We start from the raw sequence: 23234 nt of genomic DNA on the forward strand, positions 1-23234 counted from the left end.
TTTAATGCGAATTTTTAATTTGTGCGGTATAGTTGGCGACTAGTCTCGTGCGATTCGTCATGTCTTACGTTGACTTATTATAGCTAAATAAACTTATTATAGCATAAATGCACTTATTATAGTAATATTATTGCATGAATATGCGAAAAATGAAATAATTTACTTTTTAAGTCAACAAAACACCACCTGGACAAAAATATGTAAAACAGACGATAGACCAGACGATGCAGTCAAGTGCTGACATCTGTTGTCAATAAATTCTATTTCGTACGGTTTTGAGTTATTTTCTATGTGAGACTTTTTTTTATGCGGTCCCTGTTGACCGCATAAAAAAATTATTTTTTTAATTGTGTCGCGAAAACTATTATTTACAGCCATTCGTGAAGTTTCGTGAGATTTTTTTTAATGCGTTTTTTTTTAATGCGGTCCCTATCCCCCGCATAAAAACAGGTTTGACTGTATATATACAGTTCAACTCTATTATAACGTGATGCAAGTGTGAGTCCCAAGTATTGGGTTGTTCGGAAAGTTCGTAGCGATTTTTAAGAGAAATAAAAGAAATTGTTTTAATACTAAAAATATACTTTTATTCCATTATGTATGCGCCATTGTTTTTAATGACGTGTTGCCATCTACGGGACAGCTTCATGATACCCTCTTCGTAGAACTTTCCAGTTTTTTCCGCGAAAAACTGATCCACGTGGTTTTTGCAAGCTTCCAAAGTATCAAAGTTTTTATCATGAAGGGAATTTTGTAGAGAACGGAACAAATGGTAGTCCGACGGGGCAAGGTCGGGTGAGTAAGGGGGTGGGGTAAAACATCCCAGCCTAGTTCCAATAATTTTTGGCGTGTTCGTAAAGACGTGTGAGGTCTGGCATTATCTTGGTGAAACACAATGCCTTTTCTATTGGCCAGTTCCGGACGTTTTTCTTTAATTGCCATGTTCAGCTTATCCAATTGGGAACAATACTTATCAGAATCAATTGTTTGATTCTGTGGAAGCAGCTCGTAGTACAGGATTCCTTTCCAATCCCACCAGACAGTGAGCATGACCTTCTTTGGATGAAGACCGGCCTTTGGAGTTTTTAATGGTGATTCATTTTTCTTACCCCACGATCGTTTTCGGCTGATGTTGTTATAAATGATCCACTTTTCATCACCTGTCACTAAACGCTTCAGAAAAGGGTCATTTTCATTTCGTTTTTCAAGAGAATCACAAATGGAGATGCGATCCAGTAAGTTTTTTTCTGTTAAGTCGTGAGGTATCCAAATGTCATAACGATTCACGTATCCGAGCTTCTTTAGATGTTGAAATACAGTACTGTTTGATGACTTCACTATGTCTGCAATCTCTCGAGTTGTGTAATGAGGGTTTTCATCCAATAATGCTTTGATTTGGTCTTCTTCAATAACAGGAGGTCTTCCTGAGCGAGGAGCATCTTCAAGGCTGAAATTACCCGTTTTAAATTTTGCAAACCACTTTCGAACAGTTGATTCTGATACAGCACTCCCACCATAAACATCACATATCTTTTTTGCTGTTTGTGCAGCATTTTTGCGTTTACGAAAAAAGAAAAGAAACAAGTGTCGATAATGCACGTTGTTCGCATCCATTTTTGCAATGAGCCAAATTAAACGCTATTTGAATAATCTTAACGGTTTTTTTGTAACGGACGCGTCTCAAGGTCATTTATCGTAATATTCATTGGTTTGTACAATTCTAATCATTTTTGCGTCAATCGGTGTCTCAACTGTCAGCTATGAAAAATCGCTACGAACTTTCCGAACAACCCAATAGTATAAAATGAAATGTATATTTACTCAATAAACGTAAACTGTAGATTTCTCCTATTCTCAAAACTAACATGTAGAAATTTAAATTTTACATTTTTATGTATAATTCTTACATTTTTTTCCAAATTACTGTATTTTAATTTTAGGACTAACATGATTTTTTTTTTTTCAAATCTGTTGTTTAGAGCACCAATTTTGCCTACTGCAAAATAATATTCCAGGACTAATGACTCAACTCACTTCCATCCCTTAGAAGTGACAGTTGTGAGAGAAAAGAAGAGCTGAATGTTGCTTACAATAGTTTGTCATTTTACAATAACTCTAATATTTTGATAATGAATTGATAATTGGAAGTTTGTTGTATGCATAGATTAATAAATAAACAAAGTTATTGCTATATTTAAAAGTTATTTAACATTGACTTTTAATACACAAAAGTTAAAGTTGTGATGTACAATTAAGAATAAATTTGAATATAGATATGTTAAGTAAAAAGTTTTTTCACAAGTTAAAGAATGAGAATTTCAAGTTTGTAAATTTTTTATAAAAATGAATTAATACTGTGAATTATAAAATGATATATTTCAAATAACATCAATATCTATCAAACATAATTTGGATATTTTTATTTCTGTATTCATACCTATGCTTTCATAGAATTGCTGTAATTATTAATTATCAGTTTTGTTTTATTAATTTTAAAAATTAAAACCTTATTCTTAATAATTATAATAGAAAAATATCTTTTCTATTAATTACATAAAGATGATACATCTTAAAACCTCTACGACTGAAAACTAAACTGTCATATGAAAAATTTTATCTGGAAAACAAACACAGATATTCAAAAATGTTTCATGTTAAGTAAAATAAACTAATTTATTTAGCATTTTTTATATACAAAAAAAAACAGAACATTAAGAATATTAAAATAATGATACAAAATAGTAGAAGAGATAGGGAAAAAAAGGAAGTAATATTTTGTAGTGAATAAATTGCAACAGAATAGTCTAAAATAAGATGGAGATGATGATGATGTTGATGATGATGATGATTATTATTATATATATATATATATCTGAGAAGCACTTTATATTAGAAAAATTAACCATAAATTAAAAATGAATAAATAAAAATAAGTAGTCTTGTTATGTTACCTATTGTTTAATAATTCCATAAGTTAAACACAGAAAATTTAATGAAATATAACAATTTTAAAAAATAACAGAAAAAAAAGTCATTAAAAAATAAGTTACATGAAAACTTAGTTAATATAATTTTATAATTTATAATTATATGCAATAGAATTTCTCACCTGCTTCAATTAACTTCTTACAACATTCTAAATAACCATTTAAGGCAGCTAAATGTAAGGGAGTCAAGCCATTTTTCCCATGTCTAAAATCAAACAAAAAAATTTCAAATTGTGTTATTCTTCAGTTCCTATTACTCATTTTAAAAAAAGAGAGAGAGACAGTCTTCTTCCATTAGTCAAAAATTTCATTTATCAAGTACATTTCAAGTATCCAAGAAATCTATTTATATACAGAATACACAAGGGAAAAATCTATCTCCAATTTGTTATGGTACTTTCATATAAATTATATTTATGTTTTATACGTCATTTTGAAGTTTATTTGAAGTAGATTAGTCCTATTGTATCTATTTTACTGTTTAATATCATTTAAAATAATTAGATGCAAAAATATGACAAATTTCACTCCTGTCATAATGGCATTCCTCCCTGCCATTTTGGCTATTGAATTTATCCTGTCTACTATGAAAACACTTCTAAAAATAACTTTGAGTTGACATCCTTTCATTGATTTTCTATTATTTTTTTAATTTTATGTTATTAACAGAAATATCATTATAAATTAAATTTTTGTCAAAAGAAATGACATCATTTGTTTCAAATAAAATGACACCTAAACAAAGTACAAATTTTACAGGTAGGTATGGAAGAAATAAAAAATTGCATTTGATTATATGTCATCAAATTAATTTGTATGCAGAAACAAATATTTAACTGTGAAGATATTTACACAAATAATGTCACATACCAAGAAATTTTGTGCAAATAAATTTATTTGCCTCTTTATTTTTCCTATTTATTTGTAATTTAACAATAATTTTTTGCAACAAATATGCTGCTGTAAAAATACACCCAGTTGTACCCAGGAAATATTTTGTTGGATACAACTAGTATTCTAAATAATGTACCTTGTTTGTACCTAAAATTAATTGAAGTAAAATATTGTTTACTAATTAGATTACTTAAAGTAAAATATTTAAAAGTAAACTAATGACAAAATGTACTACTAAATGACTATTGTGATGTTACTTGTGATCTTTGAGAAAATGCACATTGAACAATTGTCATGTAACAAATGTATTCTAATAAATTACCCCCTGTAACAAGGCTTAGCCATAATGCAAATAAAATATTTATTATTATTATTATTTTATTTGATTCAACAATGAAATAATAAAATTTTCAATTATTATATTTTATTTTACTATACAATTTAAATTTTTACTTAATTTTTACTTACATTTAAATAAGTAACATTCATATTAAAATGTATTTATTTTACAATATCACAATAATAAAAAGTAATTACTTGTTAGGATCAGCATGGACTGAAAGCAAATAACCAACAAGTAATTCGTGGCCATACTGTGCTGCTATATGTAAAGCTGTGCATCCATCTTTATCCATTCCATCTATTAAGGCACCATGATTAATTAATGTTTGTGCTCTTGCAAATCGTCCATGAATTGCTGTCATGTGGAGAGGAGTGCGACCATCTCGACTCTAAAACAAGAAATATTAAAAGTATTTATTGACAGTTTTTTGAAAATTGTATTTCTTCAGATGATCATTAGAAAAATATGTAGTTAATAAAGTAATTTAATAAATGCATATTTTTAAATTGTTTTATTTAAATTACCCATTCAAAATTTAATTTTTCAGCCAATATGCTTTGACATTCAAAATCTTAATTCAATTTAAAAAATATCACAATGCATTGTTAGCATGAAGTTTTCTGGTTAATAACATGATTTAGCAAAAATATATAGTGTCTTCCAAAATGTATGCTACATATTTTAAATTATTCCAAGTATGTTGATCATCACTTGAGAACACTGTACATTAAAACATTGAAAAACTATCCAAGTGTCATATTTGCCCATTACAGTTTCTCAATACGAATAACACGGCATTGAGAAATTGATCCAACCGATACTCAAATTCTTCCTGTCCTCACTACGGCATATCCGTTGTCACACCTCCCACAGCAACCACAATTTTATAGCTCCTGCAGGTTATTTTGTTCCATTTTTGTGTTTTGCATGTTGCAGAATCACCATTTTTATTTGACACTTCTTACAGGAAGTAGACAACAAGATGTTTGAATGCAGATGGGAGATGAAACTCAGACAGTTACTCTATCAATTGATGTACAGTACATTGCATACTTCTCAGATAATAATTAAAATAAGTACAGTAATTTAAAATGGTAGAATTATTTTTGGAAGACCTTGTATTTCAAGTAATTAAAATACAGTATATTTATTTCATTAATCAAAAATAATACACTCGACTGATTAAATTCATTATATACCAACTGCATGGATTAAAACATTTAAAAATTAGCATTTGTAAGCAATCCAATATGTTAATTAGAAAGATTAATAAAAGTAATAAAAAGATTGATAGTAGTGACAAAAATAAAAAAAATAATTAGAATACATTTCATTCCATAAAAAACAGCTTAAGTAACTTTTTAACGTGTTAAATATCTGAATTATAATTCATATATTCATTATAACATTATCATTTAATAACATCATGTCTTCAAACGAGTCTTAAAAGATCATCGATATATTAAAATAAAACCATAATTTTTATATTCTATTTCAATTATATTTACAAAGTCTAAACAAACTTTTTCTTAAAATAAAAACTTTATATGGTCAATGGATTCATTACAATAAACAAATAATATTTCTGCTACATTCTGAACACTTTCACTTCACTAAATCAGAGTAAATCCATACTTTCAATACTGCTTGCTAGTTTTGTTCTGGTTTGGTGGTTTCTCTTATTTTCATGTGCATTTCTGATTAAACAAGAATGATTAAACTGGAATTTGTGCTAAAGCTCAAGAGCCTTAGCACAAATTCACTAAAGTTCAAGACATCATTGAAGTGTGCAACAATTGCTTACAGAAAAGAACTTCATCTAGGTTCTTTCTGTAAAATGAATTAGTAATCAACTGCTCATCTTTGATTTCAGTAGTTATTTTGACTTTTCGAAGCATGGAGTCAATTAGTTTTTGGTATAAATCAATAGGTTTCATTGAAACTTTTATTTGATTGCTTCTTGTTTCCTCTTATGTTCTTTAGAATTAAGCACATAATTACTATAGAGAACTTATCATACAGGATCACTTTTCTTTTATGAAAAAAGTAGACTTTATTTTCTATTTTTCACAAAAGGAAATGCATTTTGGGCCATTTGCCCCTCATTCGTCCTTAATGTCTAACGATAACAGAACTGCAGGAAAAAAATATGGAACAAAACTATCAGTTATTTATTTATTTCTTACATATGTATAAAACCTACAGAAATATAAAAATTACCTGAAATGATATCTAATGGTAACCAAGTATTTAAATAATGTAGGATTAAAACAAGTGGAGCCAAAATTAATTAAAAAATAAAATAAAAATAAAAATAGTAAAATGACTATAAATTCTACTAAAATGTAATAAAAGGGTATCTAGCAACTATTACTACAAAAATAAGAAAAGTCCATTTCAAGGTGTTCTTCCATCCCTTTCCCTCTCACTTTATTAATTCACTGTATTATTTGACAATCAGCCAACCTGATAAAGTATAGTAAAGCATTTTACATCTTTTATTTTAGCCAGTTTTTTTAAATTTTTAAAACTTTTATGTTTTTAGCCTTTTATTTTCCTATATTGTATTTTTCTATATTGTAACAAATTTTACAGGTTAAACATTGTTGTAAATGGGTGACAGTTAACTGAGAGTCTATTGTATTTTTCAAATCCACTCATTTTTAGAAAATGCAAATTTAGTGTTCAGATGATGATTGTCCTAATAACTGATCAAACTTAGGTGTCAAGCATTAACTTTTTAACAATTGAAGATAGAAGGGAAAAAAATTACAGTAAAGAAGTCACAACATAAGACTGATTAAATGTAAAATCTGGCAGCAAAATGGCACAAAAGACAAATTGTAGCATACTACTTTCAAACATTACAGATCATACATACTTCTTGTCTATTTTAAATCTCAATTGATAATTCTTATAGTGTTCTTTTTTCATAACATAATTACAATCTGTTCTGTAACTTATTATCCATAGCAGTGTTAAATTGAAGGAAAATAAATTTTGCAGTAATACATAATTTACTCCAACATTGTGTTGTTTTAGAAATTAAAAAATGGAAGGTCTCAATAATTTTTGTTCCTAGTCTGGAAAAATTTAGTTTTATACATTATTCATTGGTCTTATTCTACAATATGAAGTTTTCTCCTATCCTTAATAACTATGAAGTTAATGATTATTTTGTCTATAAAATTTAGGGCAAAGTAGGAGTTTTGTCATTGATGATTCACTTTGTAAATATATATTCAATTTTAAATTTTCAGTTCTCTCCTCTTAATACATATACTATTGGACTATGTTAGTCTAATTTTCTAACATTAATGTTCCAAAACATTTAAGTTTAGTTTTTCTAAAACAAATATTTTTGTTTAAATATTTGTTTAAATTTTGTACAAATATTTTTATATTAAATAAATTTATATAATATTTGTGAATATTTGTTTTTCTAAAACAAACATTCACAAATATTTTCTTAAAAATTTTGTTAAATAAACATTAAGTTAGATTTTTATCTTAAATACCAAATTTCTTTTAAAGATATTATGGAAATACTTAATATCAAAAGTAAAAAATTTAAGAAACAATTCCACGTAGCAAAAAATATCATTCCAACAAATCTTTTCTTAAAAATGAGGTAGAGATTCAGATTTCAGTTATCTTAACACGAATTTTCCAGATTATGTTTTAAAGTAAATTCAACAAAACCACTTGATAATAGTGAAGTGCAGTGGTGTTGGCAATTCAAAATGCAAATAGTTTTTTAAAAAAGTAAAAAATTATCATTAACTATTTTGAGATATCCATGAGGAAAGATCTGTTAGAATGGAGTTCGTGTTTTGTAAAATAATTCATTAAAATGTTAAAATATTTTCTTAATATTAATTATTTAAATAATTTTTCTACTTCCACACAAACACTACACTAAAATATATTTTTTTTTATCAATAAACTTAGTTTCCATATATTCTCAAATGTGATATCTTGCATTTCATAACAATCTAGTTTATAGAATGAATTATTATGAAATTATTTACATGTTTTTCAATTATAAAAAAAATGTATCACTTCTTACTTGAGCATTAACAGCAGCACCTTCCCTGAGCAATACATTTAAACAACCTCCACCATGTGTGGAGGCAGCAGCATAATGGAGGGGAGTCTGAAAAAATTAAATTACACTATTTTTAAAACTCTTATATTTATATGAAAGTACAAAAAAAAATATGAATTGACATAAAATTTTCTGCATTTTATCTTATAAAAAGTAAGTTTTTAAAATACACAATAAAACTTAATGTAGTGCCCTCCTAAGCCTACTTTGCAAAACATCAAATGAATACATGTGAATGTATCTTCTCCAAACATATTAAATAGAGAATAGAGTACTTATGAATCACTAAATGTTGACTTTGCATTGCAAATGGCATTGTTCTAACCAAATAATGTGACTTTCAATCTCTCTAATTTGTGTGTGAATCTCATTACTATATATAATTCTTATTGGCACTTCAGTTTAGTACCATACTTGACCAAATATAAATTTAAGAGGTAAACAAATTTTGGCACTAAATCAAGTTTTGACTGTATTTAAAAAATTTTATATAATAAAGAATATTTTTAATACTACAAAACAATTGAATTTTTCTTGAATTTAATTCCAAAAATGCAATAACTAATTCAGGGCTTAAAGCAGTCATGACAGTGAAAAAAAGTGAGAAAAGAGAGTTCACACTGAAAAAAAGCTAAAAAAACTAATAGTGTTAAAGTGAACTAAAAGAGGCGTTATTAAAAAAGCACACAAACACACACATATTTTGTATCAATAACATTGAATATGATATTAGATTGATTATTAAGTGAACTGATAAGATTAAATATGAAAATAGTTAGGCTGAGTTTATACTCCAGAAAAGTGAGCAGTAAGACTGCATTAAGCCAGAACAGGCCAGCATTAAGTTTTCACGTGACCCGTACGGAATTCCCACCGTTACACAGCAAAGCAAATGGAATAGTAACATAACTACCAGAATGTGTTTCCATATAACATGCCAAATTTCAAATGCCATTTATTTCGAGGTACATTTTTTGATTTCATTATTAAAAAAAAGAATGTAATTAAAGAAGGAAAAAACTTCTCACAGAATCAGTGGGTTGCTGTTCATTATGTAGCAATACCACTAGTAATCGTGGCCCAAACATTTATTTGGTAATTTTATCAATATTTTTTAGATTATTAAAAATAAAATTACAGAATTCATTACTGGTAATACTAGTGTCCAAATCTATTCCCCTGAGTGCAGTAAAACAATTTGTTAGTCATTCGACCCAAAACTGACAGAGAAGAGAGTTTATGAAAACAATATAATTATACGTTTAGCAGTTTGTTGTCTTCACAGTAGGGAACTGGCAGATGTTATTACTTTGAGTTTATTACTTTCCCAGGAGAAAATACACAAAGCTTTCTACTACCCTAAAGTTGAAAAATAATACAATCCCATGAAATTTAACAAATCTGACGTCAATAAGTAAATGATGAAATTATTTATAGAGTTGATATTTGATAAGTTTAGTTTTTTGCTCTTATAGATCAAATTACAGAAATTATAAATAAAAATCTCATTTTTTAAAAATTAAAATCATAAAATTTCGCTTACAAAAGATTGAGATGGAACGCATGCTTTTTATTTTTATAATCGCTTTGTTTTATTAGACACAGATATTATTCCTATATAGATTTATTAATTATAATAAACATACATTATGTATAAAATTACATTAAAATAACACTATAATTAACATCTGAAATGAAAAAGTAATTGAATCAAGTCTCGCCTTCACATTAATTAACGCGCCACAGTAATTAATTGATCATGATGTTGCATCAAATTAAATAATTTATAAAAATTAAAATAATAAATACATTTATAAAATAATTGGCTATATCTGTTCACAATAATAATGTAAAACACACTGTACTTATAGTTTAGCATTTCTGATAATATTTAATTTATTTTTGAATTTTAAAATTTAAGAAAAACAATTTTTTAAATTAAGTTTTACGCATTTATATCTGCAACTTCAGATAATATAAAGATATAAGAATCCATCAAAGAAAGTTAATTAATAATAATTAAAATCGAGAAAAAAAAATAAAACTTTTGAGGTAAGGAAACTCGTAAAAAGTCAGGTACGCAATCACGTGATGCCCGTCTCCCCACTTTGTGTAACCAAATGGTCAAGGTTGAAATAAAAGCCTAAACTCCAGTAGAAGTAAAAACAAACATCGGCACATGTCTAGGACAATAAACGTGAATGGGAGCAAAGATGAAACATGACACCATGTAATTTATGCTAATTACCTTCTAATATTAAAAAATTAAATCTTCAATAAATTATAATTAAATTAATTTTTTTTTTGACTGAGTTCAACTAGAAGCATATCGAAAAGCTAGATTAAAGTGAAAATAGTGGTTTTTCGACACTAAATATTTACAAATTAATTTTTTAATTTGGTGCCAGATTGACTGCAGCTGTTTGAATGAGCACACACGTAACAAGTTTTATAGTTTCTGTCAAAATGAAAAATGAAGGACGCCGTTAGAATGCAGAAAACCAGCCAAATATATAAGCACCCACTTAAAACCAGACTTTTGTCTTTGTCTAAAAATTGTCTGTCTCTACAGAAGTTGTTAATATTTAGGATACTAGTTTAAAATCTTGTACTTCCTGGCACAAGGTTCACTCGATCTTTAATTTTACAGAGTTCAATACAGAGTAGTTTTACAGAGTACAGAGTGAAAGATACAAGCTTTGAAACAAGTGTCCTACAATGTTTTATTTAATAATAACAGTAGAAATCAAATTTATTATCGCTCAACAATTATTATTTTCGGTTTTTCTACGGTAGTCAAGAACAAGTGATGTCATTGTTTAAGCTAAAGAAGAATAGTAGAAAGACCATTGGGAAGGAGAAGTTTGCTTAGCAACTTACTTCAGAAAGTATTAGGTTCTATACGATTTTCCGTTGCTAAAACATGAGTTTCTACTGTTAGTATTAAATAAAATCTATTTCTTTCTTTTGTCCACTGCACTTAAATAAATACAAATGCTAAAAATAATGCCATATAAAAATCACTCTTAATGCCAAACTAGAAGGTCTTAATGCAGTGTGATTGTATCGAAGCGCTGCAGAGATCAGTATTTCACAAAGATACACACACGGAGAAGGATACACACAAGGAGAACCCACACGCAAATTCCTACAACATGTGCAGAGTATCAACCCTTGGGAAGCTCCTCGTTTTGTTAGCCTATATACATGTACACTATATGTGTAGACGACAGTGCCTTATCATGTTGCACATGGTTCATAAGGCATATGGGGGCATGTTGGTCACTATTTCACTCCTGACTGCATTTATAAAAAAAAATTTCACATGGGAAGTGAAAAAAGTGAGAAAAGCGAGTTTGCCTCAGAAAAAGCTAAAAAAGAGAGGAGCTATAAAAAAAAGCTAAAAGAGCAAAAAAAGCAAGTCACTTTAAGCCCTGCTAATTCAATATCAATAATTATGAGACAAATAAAATTTCATACATGCAAAGTCTTGCAATTTAAAATAATTTAATCCAATATATTCTCACATAATTTTTTGCTTAATAAATTTTCACAAAATCATCATTTGAAAAATTTAGAATATGCAAATTTAGATAAATACAGATTAAATTTAATAAGTGTTATTACTATCTCTAATTTTCAAATTTTCCTAATCAAACTGCTTTATATCAAATTAAAAAGTTATCCTTGTTATCTACAAGTATTTAGTCAAAAATAACATTTACAGTAGAGAGTCGTAAATCCGAATCAATTGGGGACTGGGGTTGTTCGGATTAGTGATTTGTTCGAATAACCGATTATGTACGAAAAAATATATTAACCTGTCTGATGTTCAAATTTTTCTTCGTTGCGTGTTGCTTTGTGTTGAATTTTTCTCCGTTGCATGTCACTTTGTGCTGAATTTTCGTCGATTTTAAGCCTAACAAAACTTTTTATTATAATAATCGAGGCTATTGTATCGTTAAAAATTCTTTCTTTATTTTGTACAAACAAAATAAATATATTGAAGAATATAAAAACATGAAAATTATACTTTAGAAGTAAATCTAGTATCAAAAATGTTCGATTCAGCACAACACAGTCCGACTGAAAATCGTTCGGATAACCGGCAATTCGGATTACCGGGGTTCGGATTAACTTCTCTCTACTGTATATCAAAAATTGCATCAGAATAAAGTTACATATTCAAAAATTAATAAACTGATACTTCTATACAATATTTATTATGCAGATCATTTAGTGTCTACTTTTTTCACTACTGATTCTTTCCACCTTATGGGTACATCTTAGAACCTCTAAGGTGGAAAGAAAGCCTTTTTTCCCCATGTCCATTATTAGTTCAGCCAGACTCAAAATGGGAATGGCCAAATGGTAAAAGATGAGACCCAACATATCTGGAACAGACCATCCATGTACAATCCATAAAGTTGTTTAACAAGATTTGATTCTAGATTACCCAGGTCAGTAGGGTGATACCTTAATCTCCTTGGCCATCCTGCTATCACTATACTTAAAAAGTTACCTTTAGGTTATTACACATTTTCACTTTACTGTTAATCATAGGGACAGCCAAATATCATCCATGAATAATGGAATTTAGTCAAGATTTGAGATCTTGAATATGATATTGATAAAAAATAATAAATTTAAATGCTACAAATAACTCCAATATCACACTACAAATACAATCTCTTTGAAATTTGTGGTTGAATTTACAAGAAAAGAAACAGACTATAACCTGAATGTGTTCAATGCTTCTTTTCTTAAAATAAAAATCTGGAGTAGGTGAGAATGAAAATAATTATTGATTAATCTATTTTAGTAAAGATAACAGTACCTAAAAGGAAGGTACTGTAAAAAATTTTAAGTTTTATTTCTTAGAATTCAGTAAATTGTTTTTCTTTTTACTTTTTATTTTACTTTATTAATACAATGTATTCAAATACATAAAGCAAGTTAATAATTTAGTTAATATTTATTATTTAACCAACCAGACCTAATAGGGAGACCCACTTGTTCAAAAATTCATAGATTATTATTTACAAATTGATGTATTTGTAAATAATAATAGAATTTGTAGCTAAGCAGCCCAACCCCTATTCACTTCGTCCATTTGTTCAAATATTTTGTGACAATTCATCAATTCCTAGCGCAACTGTTTCTATTTTAGTATTTTTATGATTGAATAAAGTATCATGACTATTTTAAGCTAAATATTTTACATATATAGAATAGTTAAGGCAATTAAATTCATTAAGTACTTGGGGTATTCAAGTACCGGTATATAAGAAATTTGAATATTCAAGATCTGGTTAACATTCGGAATTTGATATTCAAACTCGAATAAAGTGATATTTGTCCATCTCTAATATTTTCTTTCATAAATTATTATTATTAATAAATTATATGAAATTATAGATTTGCACTTACTTGTCCACGATGATTAACAGCATTCACAGAAGCTCTTGCATTAATTAATTCTTCAACAACTTTTTCCTGGCCATTTAAACAAGCTATATGTAATGGTGTATTTCCATAAACATTAACAATATCTAACTCTGCTCCTAGCTCTAACAACAGTCTTACTGCATTTACATGGCCAGCGGCTGCTGCAGCATGTAAAGGTGTGTACATCTAGACGAGAAATAAAATTTATCTATAAATAATCATAAAAACACATTAAAATAAAAATATATTAAATGTAAATATTAAAAAAATTTTTCAGATCTTCAAATTAACATCTATTAATGCTGATTCAAATTTCAATTCAAAATGTTTGACTTTTGCAAATAATTTTTGTTTTTGTAAGTTTTATTATGTAATTCTATTCATAAAATAAACAAACAAATCAATATAATTATATATAATCCTATAATTTAATTTTCCTTAATTTTATCAAAAACTCTACATGTATTTCTTACAGAAATTATGTGGAATGCTCAAAAATGTTCAGAATCAGAAAAATTACAATGCTTTAAAACAACTTTTATTGTACAGTATCTAAGTATTCTCAATGAGCTTATATACAATTTTTTTATGCACTCAAATCAGTTTTGGAAGAAACAATTCAGTCATTACTAGATATGGTCTGAATGACATCAATAAAAGCAGTTCATGTGATGAAAAGCACTTTCTCTAAAGTTTTTCTTAAACAAAGGGAATAAAATTAAGTCACATTGTGCCAAATCAGAGGAATAAATGGGACAGGGCTTTATTTGAACTTTTTCACCTGAGATAAAGCCAATACTTTAATGAGTTGTATACATATGAGCATTATTGTCATGCCATAACAGTCCTTTTAATTGGTTCTTGGGTGTTTCTTTTCCCATTACTAAAGAGACTTATCAAATGCATCCAACAAATGTATATCCATGTTTTATCATCTGTTACAATGACAGAAACAAACCTATCAAGAGAAATATATTTGACATGTACTGTACAGCACTTCACCAAAATTATAACACATACAAACAGTTATGTTGAACAAACTAAAAAAACAGAACATATTTATAAAGTCTTTCAACTAAATGATATCCAAATAAGGTATTAGAACAATGTCTTAACAATACTGATCTCAATAAAACCAAAAAAAATATATTACAAAGTCAAATGACCCATAAAAAACTTAATTATATCCCCATAGTGTTTGAAAAAGTTAAAAAAACTATTAAAACCATACAATATAACCCTAACTCCAGTAGTTAATAAAGAAAGTATTGTTCAAAATATTGATATGATGCAACAAAATAACGTTATATATAGAATTTCCTGCAGTTGCCAACCAAATTATCAATACATAGGTAAAACTGGAAGAGCTCTAAAAATCAGACTATGAGAACATTTACACACTATAAAATATAATTACACTAATTCAGCAGTAACCATACATTATAATGGAGAAAGTTACACGATAATGTTAAAATCCTCAAAAAATAAAAAATTATCATTAAAAGGAAATTATATGAACATTTAGAAATTATTCAAATAAATAAATATAAAATGAACTTAAACGATGGTCTAAATATTAGTGAGATCAGGCAACCACTTCTTCATGACAGATAGTGTCCACTGAAGATCTCATCCAAACCCCTTCCCCTATCTGGTTATAATACACTGTGTTGTAATTTTGTCAATTTACGTTGATTTTCACACAGTGTAATTTGTACAATTTTATAATGTTAAGGGCTTTTAATTTCAACTTTTTTGAAGAAAATTTTTTAAACCCAATTTTTTTTTACTTCTATTTATTAGTTTTTATTCAAAAATTTGTTTTAATCTTACCAACTCATAATTTTACCCATCTACAGGTAGTAGCAATTTAAATTATTTTTTTAGAAAATTCTTTTTTCGGAAAATTATATGTATATTTTTTAATGCAATACAATATTATATTTAACGTGATTTGTTCTGTATGTTTTATTTTAACAAAAAGTTATGAATAAATGCATTTCATACTTATAAAATTGTAACTGGTCATTTCTTGTTATTCTCCCTACATAGAATTCTCCTTATATCAGACACTCAAAATTTGTTCCCCTCTAGTTCATTAATTAGAGAATTTCCCATATTTACTTCTTGTTGCAAAACAATAAACAAAATTCAAGAAATTTATAACAATACATTTGATATGCTGCTACAACTACTTCCAAATATGTTATCTTGATAGATACTTGTTGATTTTGAAAAAGTATGTGCATCAGCTGCTCTTATTGCTTTTCCACATGCTGAAGTAAAAGATTGCTATTTCTGATTATGTCAAACTTTAATCAGTGAAGTAAATCCTGTAGGCCTCGAAGTAAGATTTAAAAATAATACAGATTTTAAGCTGAAACTAAAATCTTTATCTGCTTTGATATTTGTGCCAATTAATGATGTGAAAAATATCTTTGACAAGATAGTAGTATCATTCCTATATGATAATAGTTTCAATGAAGTATTTCTTGACTTATATTGAAGATGATGCTGAAAAAGATCCCATTGATTCCACTTTGGAATCATATGAATGCAGCAGTCAAAAATGAACTAAAAGTCACAAATTTTTGTGAAGGATTTCTTAGTATCATAATTTTGCTTTCTTGTCATAGTCACCCAAATGCATGGGCTTCTTGGTTGGATTAAAAGAACACTGCATGTCACAAACTCACCCTTGCTAATCTACAAACAGATCAACCCAAAAATGTAAAGTATATATGAAAATTTACATCAGTGAGCAGCTAATCTAGTGCAACAGTATGATGCAAATATTGACAAACTGAAATATTTATTTACTCTGTCAAATCTATAACAACATTTCTTTATAACTAATGCTGAATGCTTCTAAATATTGATATAAATTAGTTATGTTTATGTAAGTGCTATAATCATCTCAGAAGCATGATTTAATCTAATAATGTTTCTTATATGATTGAATGGTGAGATTAGTAATATTGTAACTTTCATTACTTAATCCATAATTTGTTCTCTATACATGTAAAATGTATACTTCTTATTTTCATAATCTGATTGACAATATGAAACAACATGTCCTGGAACACACAAAAACATGGAGGAAGTTCAATGGAGGGGTACACAGATTTAAAGTCAGATACCCTTCCTTATGTGATCCATTTCATTGCATAATTGACAGTCTGTCAGTCATGCAATGGTTAGTGAACTGGATATTGGTGTAAAACATTCTGTGAGTTCAGTTGGTGGCTGCATTGGAAAATTATAAAACTGTTCAGGCATTAAGGGAATAACAAAAGTTCTATTTTTTATCTATATTTTACCTGGTTTTATTAATAAAAAAAAGGATATGGAATTTTAGCTGTTAACTAAATAATATATAATATTGTACCCAACTGAAGAGGGATAAATGTATACATCTGAAATGCATATTGGAGTCAATAAAAATGAAAACAGTCACCTTAAAGTCATTTGGAGTCATTATGATACGTTTGGTTTTGATAGCCAATAGAAAATTAACATAGTTATCCAAACAAGAATCAATTTATACTAATAAGCAATTTGAGACTATGACAAATCTATCAAAAAAAAAAAAAGTATGATGAAACTGAAATAATGAAGAAACTTAGCTGTAAAGATAATTTTAGGGCAGCAAACAAAAGATTATAAATGTACACAATTGTAAAACACTGCATGATCTTTAGAATGGACTTTAAAAAAGGATAGTCAAATTATTATAATAATCCTTAAACTTTATTTAAATAATTTTAGCTTTTATATGTTTCCTATGCACAGTAGTTTATAAGGCAATATGTAAATTTTTCAAACATATAAGAACAAGATGCAAATTAAAAATATAACTTTGATAAATCACATGGTAAAACATGATACCAATGTCTTTACAAAAGAAGCAACAACATAAAGTCTGCTAACTCATAGAGCACCACAACAATGTGTTATACTCACAAATACTACAATGAAAGATTATATTTTATAGGAAAATGAGACAAAATGCACAAAAAGTAGCACATAGGTTCCACAAGCATTTTTAGTTACACCAAGATTTATACATGTAATTTGTTACATGTATATACATGACATTATACTTGTAATAATTCTAAACATAATATACTCCTTGATGCAAACTTGAAGCACTGTCAAGATTGTTCTCATTTTCATCATATTGAAGTCTGTCCCAAAAGTAAGTGTACTGATTTTTTATTTAATGATTGTGCAGCTTAACACATCATTAATTGGTATTTTCATGTTGCTAGATATCTTAGCAGCATATATAGACCTGTTTCAAGTAGATCAGTTAAGTCAAACGTGCACAATCTCTGTTTGTGTAAGATAGTGTTTTAACGTATTGTTACAATTGAAATGGAAAAAATCTCTAACAACGTTACGCTATCAAAGTTTTGTGTTAAACTCAAGAAATCTGCAACCAAAACATTTGCAGATTTAATCGAAGCTTATGGAGATGCCACTTTATCAAGAAACATGGTGTTTAGATGGCACAAAGATCCAGGGTAAAGACAATGCCTATCATTTTTTTCGATAGCTGTGGAATTGTGCAAAAAGAATTTTTACCTTCAGGACAGACAGTTAATCAGGCCTTCTACAAAGATGTCTTGGAATGACTTCAAAAATGGGTCAAACAATTCTGCAGGAATATTGCAGAAGATTGGATGCTGCACCATGACAATATGCCTGCTCACACAGCACTATCAATTCGAGAGTTTTTAGCCAAGAAAAAATCTCTACAGCTCGGACCTAGCTCCATGCGACTTATACCTATTCCCTAAGATAAAATCCAAGTTGAAAGGTCATCATTTCAGAACAGTGGAAAACATCAAAAAAGTTGTAACCAACGAACTAAACATCCTTACAGAAAACGACTTCAAGTACTGCTACGACCAGTGAAAAAAAACTTTGGATTGGCTGGAAGTTTTATTTTGCAAGTTTTTGTAGTATAATAAAAAAAATCCAGCAATGAGTTGCATAACTTTCCCGACTATTAAGAGAACTTATTTAGAAAATAACTTTTATAATTTTAATTACAAAATAACTTAATAAAATTGTTTGTGGCACCATCTGTTATGAGATTTTGTTATAAAAAATTTTTTTATAACAAAATATTTTTAATTTCTATAAAAATGGCAAAAAGCTTAATTTTGAGGATAAGAGTGAGTTTTATAAAAAAGTATAAATGTTAATGAGTAAAATCATCATTAAGTCTGATTTTACTGGAGATACACATGGCTTCCTTTATCTCTCCACCCTCTCAAGATTTAACCACCAAAATTTAATAGCACCAATGCCTCTCATAAACAGGCCACCATGACAAATTTCATTATTTAATCTTTATCCCATCCTGAGGTATTAAACAAAATGAAAACAACATTCTATAATCTAATTGAAATAAAATACATTTTTAACAATAGTTTGAAATACAATATTTTAAAAATACCAAAAGGAAATAAACCATTCAAAATAATAGTTTCAACAATAATATTCAAGAACTTTAAAAATTCATATAATCTGAAAAGCAAAATAATATGTGAATGAATGAGAAAAGTAAAAATATGAATATCAATAAATCAAGAAAGAAATGTTAGATGAACATAGAGCATTTTCAGTTTAAAATCTTGTTTAATTTAAATGTAACTAAACTGTCTAAAAATAGATTTAAATTATTAGTAAAAGAAGAAAGTATATATACCTCTTTATCTCGAACATTGAGTTCAGCACCTTCTTTTGAAAGTATTGATATGACTTCAGTGTGACCCATATATGCAGCCCAATGAATTGCTCGTCTATCTTTCTTATCAAATGAATTACAAGCAGCACCATGCTGTAACAGTAAGTCAACCATCTGAAAAATAACAAACAACATCCCAGTTTCCACACTAGAGAAAATATTGATGAAAATTTAATATAGTAAAATATAAAAATTATTAATTATTTTATGTAAGTTAATATAATAACTACCATACAAACTACCAAATTGCTTTATATCTAATCATTGAATTAGCCTTCTTATACTTTGATTTATAATTTTGCAGTTCATTTGGCATTAATATAAATCATAAGATGTATGCAAGATGTTAAAAATATAATATGGTTTGCCTTACACTATATTTTTATTTCAATAATATCAAAGTTCAATATTAAATATTTTTAAAATGTGAAATCATTAAAAAGTGTTTATTTGCATATTATATCAATAAATTATTGTTTACTAATCAGAAAATATATTTATGAATTAATTCAACTTTTATGGAACACTTTATAAATACCGTATATCTCGGAGGATAAGACGACCTTCAGATAAGACGAGGTATAAATTTTCATCGAAGTCTTATAGTTTTAGCATATATCTGTCCTATTAGACGACCCAAACTATCAATGGCCTATGAATTTAGTTTAGATCAGTGATCATCATCTGAATAATAATACTATATAACGTATACGAAATTATAAACGGAATATGTAATTTTTCAAATGAACAAATTTATTTTCTTGCATCTGGCAGCACTGCCTTGCGATTGTTGCAAGCATTCACACTGATTTGGCATTCGGGTAATGACCTTGTCTATTCACAAAAACATTGTATGGGCTATTCTATTTTGTGGACATGCCCTACTCTCTACTAGTAAATAATTACAGTTTGTCCGTTTTTTTATAATAGTTTTAATTTATATAAATTTCAATCTAATTTTTTTGTATCTGTCCTATAAGACAACCCCGGATTTTCGGGGCCTTTTTTTATGATTCAACTATCATCTTATCCACCGAGATATACGGTATATCCATTTATAATGTCCCTGACAAATATCTTGTAAAATACACATCCATTTAAAAGAAGTGATCAGAATAAAAGTTGTTTATTTTTGAAGAACCTTTTCAATTTCATAAAAATTAAGCCACCCACTGCCCCTTTACAGGAGCAGGAGGCAACTTTAGAATTTTAAATAGGGACACACTATTTTTTCTATTTTTGGATTCTTGATTAATGAATAATAGTTTTATTTAAAATATTTTTTTCCAAAATTGTTAATTTCAAAAGTTATGAGTATTTTCAGTTATATGTTTAAAAAGTAACAGTTAAAGAAATTCCTTTTTTTAATGATCTTAATTTATTGTAACTAAAATATTTAAATATATTAATATTTAATACAATTAAATATTGTTAATTAATATTTAAATAATTACATAATCAATTATGCATTCAAGATAAAAATTTAAACTATTTTCATCCAGAATTTTTTTGAATAAATTCAAATTTTTTCAGTAATCTTTTTTAATGTTATTGTTATCTGTACCTACGTAATTACTTCTAGTTAAAAGATGTCCTAGTAAAAAAGATTTTTTTAATCAAAATGTCAATTCTGTTAATAATTTAATTCTTACATTTAATGAATTAAATTATTTTAAATAACTAAACAAATAATAGAAAATTCGAACATTTATTTTTTACAGTAAACTTTTTATACTGCTGAGGGGAAAACACTTTTTGAAAATACAACTAAAAACGCTCATAACTTTTGAAATTGTTACAATTCTTGTTTTGCATTGATTCTAATAACAATTTTTCAACAAAAAAAGTCAAAAATAAATAAATTCAAAAATATTTTTATTTCAGAAATACAGGGTGGTTATAATTAAAGTTGCCCTACTCAGACCTGTATAGAGCGTGTTCTTGTTGACCTATTTTGATAAAACTTGATACATACGTTATATGGACCATGGAGAAAAGGAAAATGCAAAGAAAGTATTTAGTTTAAATTTCTACCACTAGGTGAAAAAATGGTGCCATGAAGAACAAGAAACACAAAATGGAAACATGCTAAAGGTTTTTATTTGCAACATTTGTTCAATGTGCAATCCATTTGCGTCAATCACATGTCCAAAGCACCTTATAGTGTGTTCAACAGTCCCATAGGTTTATTGAGGAATTGCAGCAACATGGAGTGTTATGCTTGCTTTCAATTCAGAGAGTCTGTATGCCTCCTCTAGACACGATCTTTCAGACATCCCCACAACTAAAAGTCACAGGAAAGTTTTTTCATGCCATTTTTTCATGCCATTTTTTCCCCTAGTGGTAGAAATTTGAACTAAATATTTTTTTTGCATTTTTCTTTTCCCCATAGTTCATATAACATATATACCAAGTTTCATCAAAATACATCAACAAGAATGCGCTCTATACAGGTCTGAGTAGGACAACTTTAATTATAACCACCCTATACTATCTTTCAAACTTTTCACAATATATTTTTATTGAAAATTTTTGAATATTGCAATATAACATTTGATATAATACACACAGATTTCATAATTTCTAATATTAAAAACTTAATTAACATTATAATTACTTTGTTATAAATAGTATCTGCGTGAACATATAAAAAAAAAAATAATAATAATAATAGAAAAATTTATCACATTCCTATTCTTTTCCTACATAATTATGTTGTAACCAATCAAATTATTTTAATATATCCCAAAATGTCACTATTTTCCCTATTTATATTATATAAGTTTAAATTAATCAATAGTAGTTACATTTGCTTCAAAAAGAAAACAAGATTTTTTGAAAAAATTTATAACCAAAAGTTTTAAAAGTTTTTTTTTTTTTTTATTTAAACTATAAGTAAAATGTGATTATTTGTACATACATTTGTAATTAAATAAAAAAAAAACTGCAATAAATAACTGGAATAAAACTGGCACATTGGGATAAGTGCATGAAATAAATTGGATCATTCTGAAAAGTAAGATTAGATACAGAATATTAGCTTGTAATGCTAAAGTGAAACATTGTTCATCTACTTATTTTTAAAATATAAATCCTATTCAAAGACACTTTGGTCCCACATTTATTAAATTTTTAATGTGAATATATTGTTGTAGTTTGTATAACTGTAGCATGAAATATCCACACATTTCATTACATATAATATATATATACTTTTTTTTATAAACATAGATTTCTGCATGAAAAAAATATGACTTGAAATTCCAGATAAGTTGTAACTATACCCACCTCTAGATTATATCATCTGGTGGCTAAGAGAAATATTGTAAACCTAAGATAAATCTTTATAATAAGCATTATAAAACTTTTCTGGTCAAAAGCTAATTGTGATTACCTTACTGTGTCCATTATAGGCAGCATGGTGTAAACTTGTCCGACCACCACGATCTGATATATTCAAATTATTCTGAAATGGGATGATACACTTGGCACATTGGAGTGAATTGTTTGCTGCTGCAACATGAAGTGGTGTTTGCCAATGTTTATCTCGAGCATTAACATCAGCTTCATGCCTTAACAGTACTTTAACGGTTTCCTATTGATAAAAAAATAAATATAAATATTATGATTTATTTATATATATAATTTTTACACAATTTTTCACACCAAGCCTGGCTAACCCAAAACTTTCTATGG

At 27.7% G+C, this 23234-nt stretch overlaps 1 protein-coding gene across 2 annotated transcripts in view; it reads right to left on the reverse strand.

The window, feature by feature from the left end:
• LOC136988160 (serine/threonine-protein phosphatase 6 regulatory ankyrin repeat subunit A-like) overlaps positions 1 to 23234 on the reverse strand; it is a 126030-nt gene that overhangs the window by 80008 nt on the left and 22788 nt on the right. For both annotated transcript variants that reach the window (XM_067285982.1, XM_067285981.1), the window contains exons 3-8: positions 22933 to 23133; positions 19500 to 19652; positions 13763 to 13966; positions 8294 to 8380; positions 4419 to 4612; positions 3110 to 3192 (exon numbers count right to left, since the gene is read on the reverse strand). In XM_067285982.1, coding sequence (XP_067142083.1) covers positions 3110 to 3192; positions 4419 to 4612; positions 8294 to 8380; positions 13763 to 13966; positions 19500 to 19652; positions 22933 to 23133 — 922 coding nt within the window. The remainder of the gene's footprint in view (positions 1 to 3109; positions 3193 to 4418; positions 4613 to 8293; positions 8381 to 13762; positions 13967 to 19499; positions 19653 to 22932; positions 23134 to 23234) is intronic.

This window comes from Centruroides vittatus, unplaced genomic scaffold (assembly GCF_030686945.1).
Source record: "Centruroides vittatus isolate TY-2023 unplaced genomic scaffold, ASM3068694v2 scaffold_324, whole genome shotgun sequence".
NCBI classification, from domain to species: domain Eukaryota; kingdom Metazoa; phylum Arthropoda; class Arachnida; order Scorpiones; family Buthidae; genus Centruroides; species Centruroides vittatus.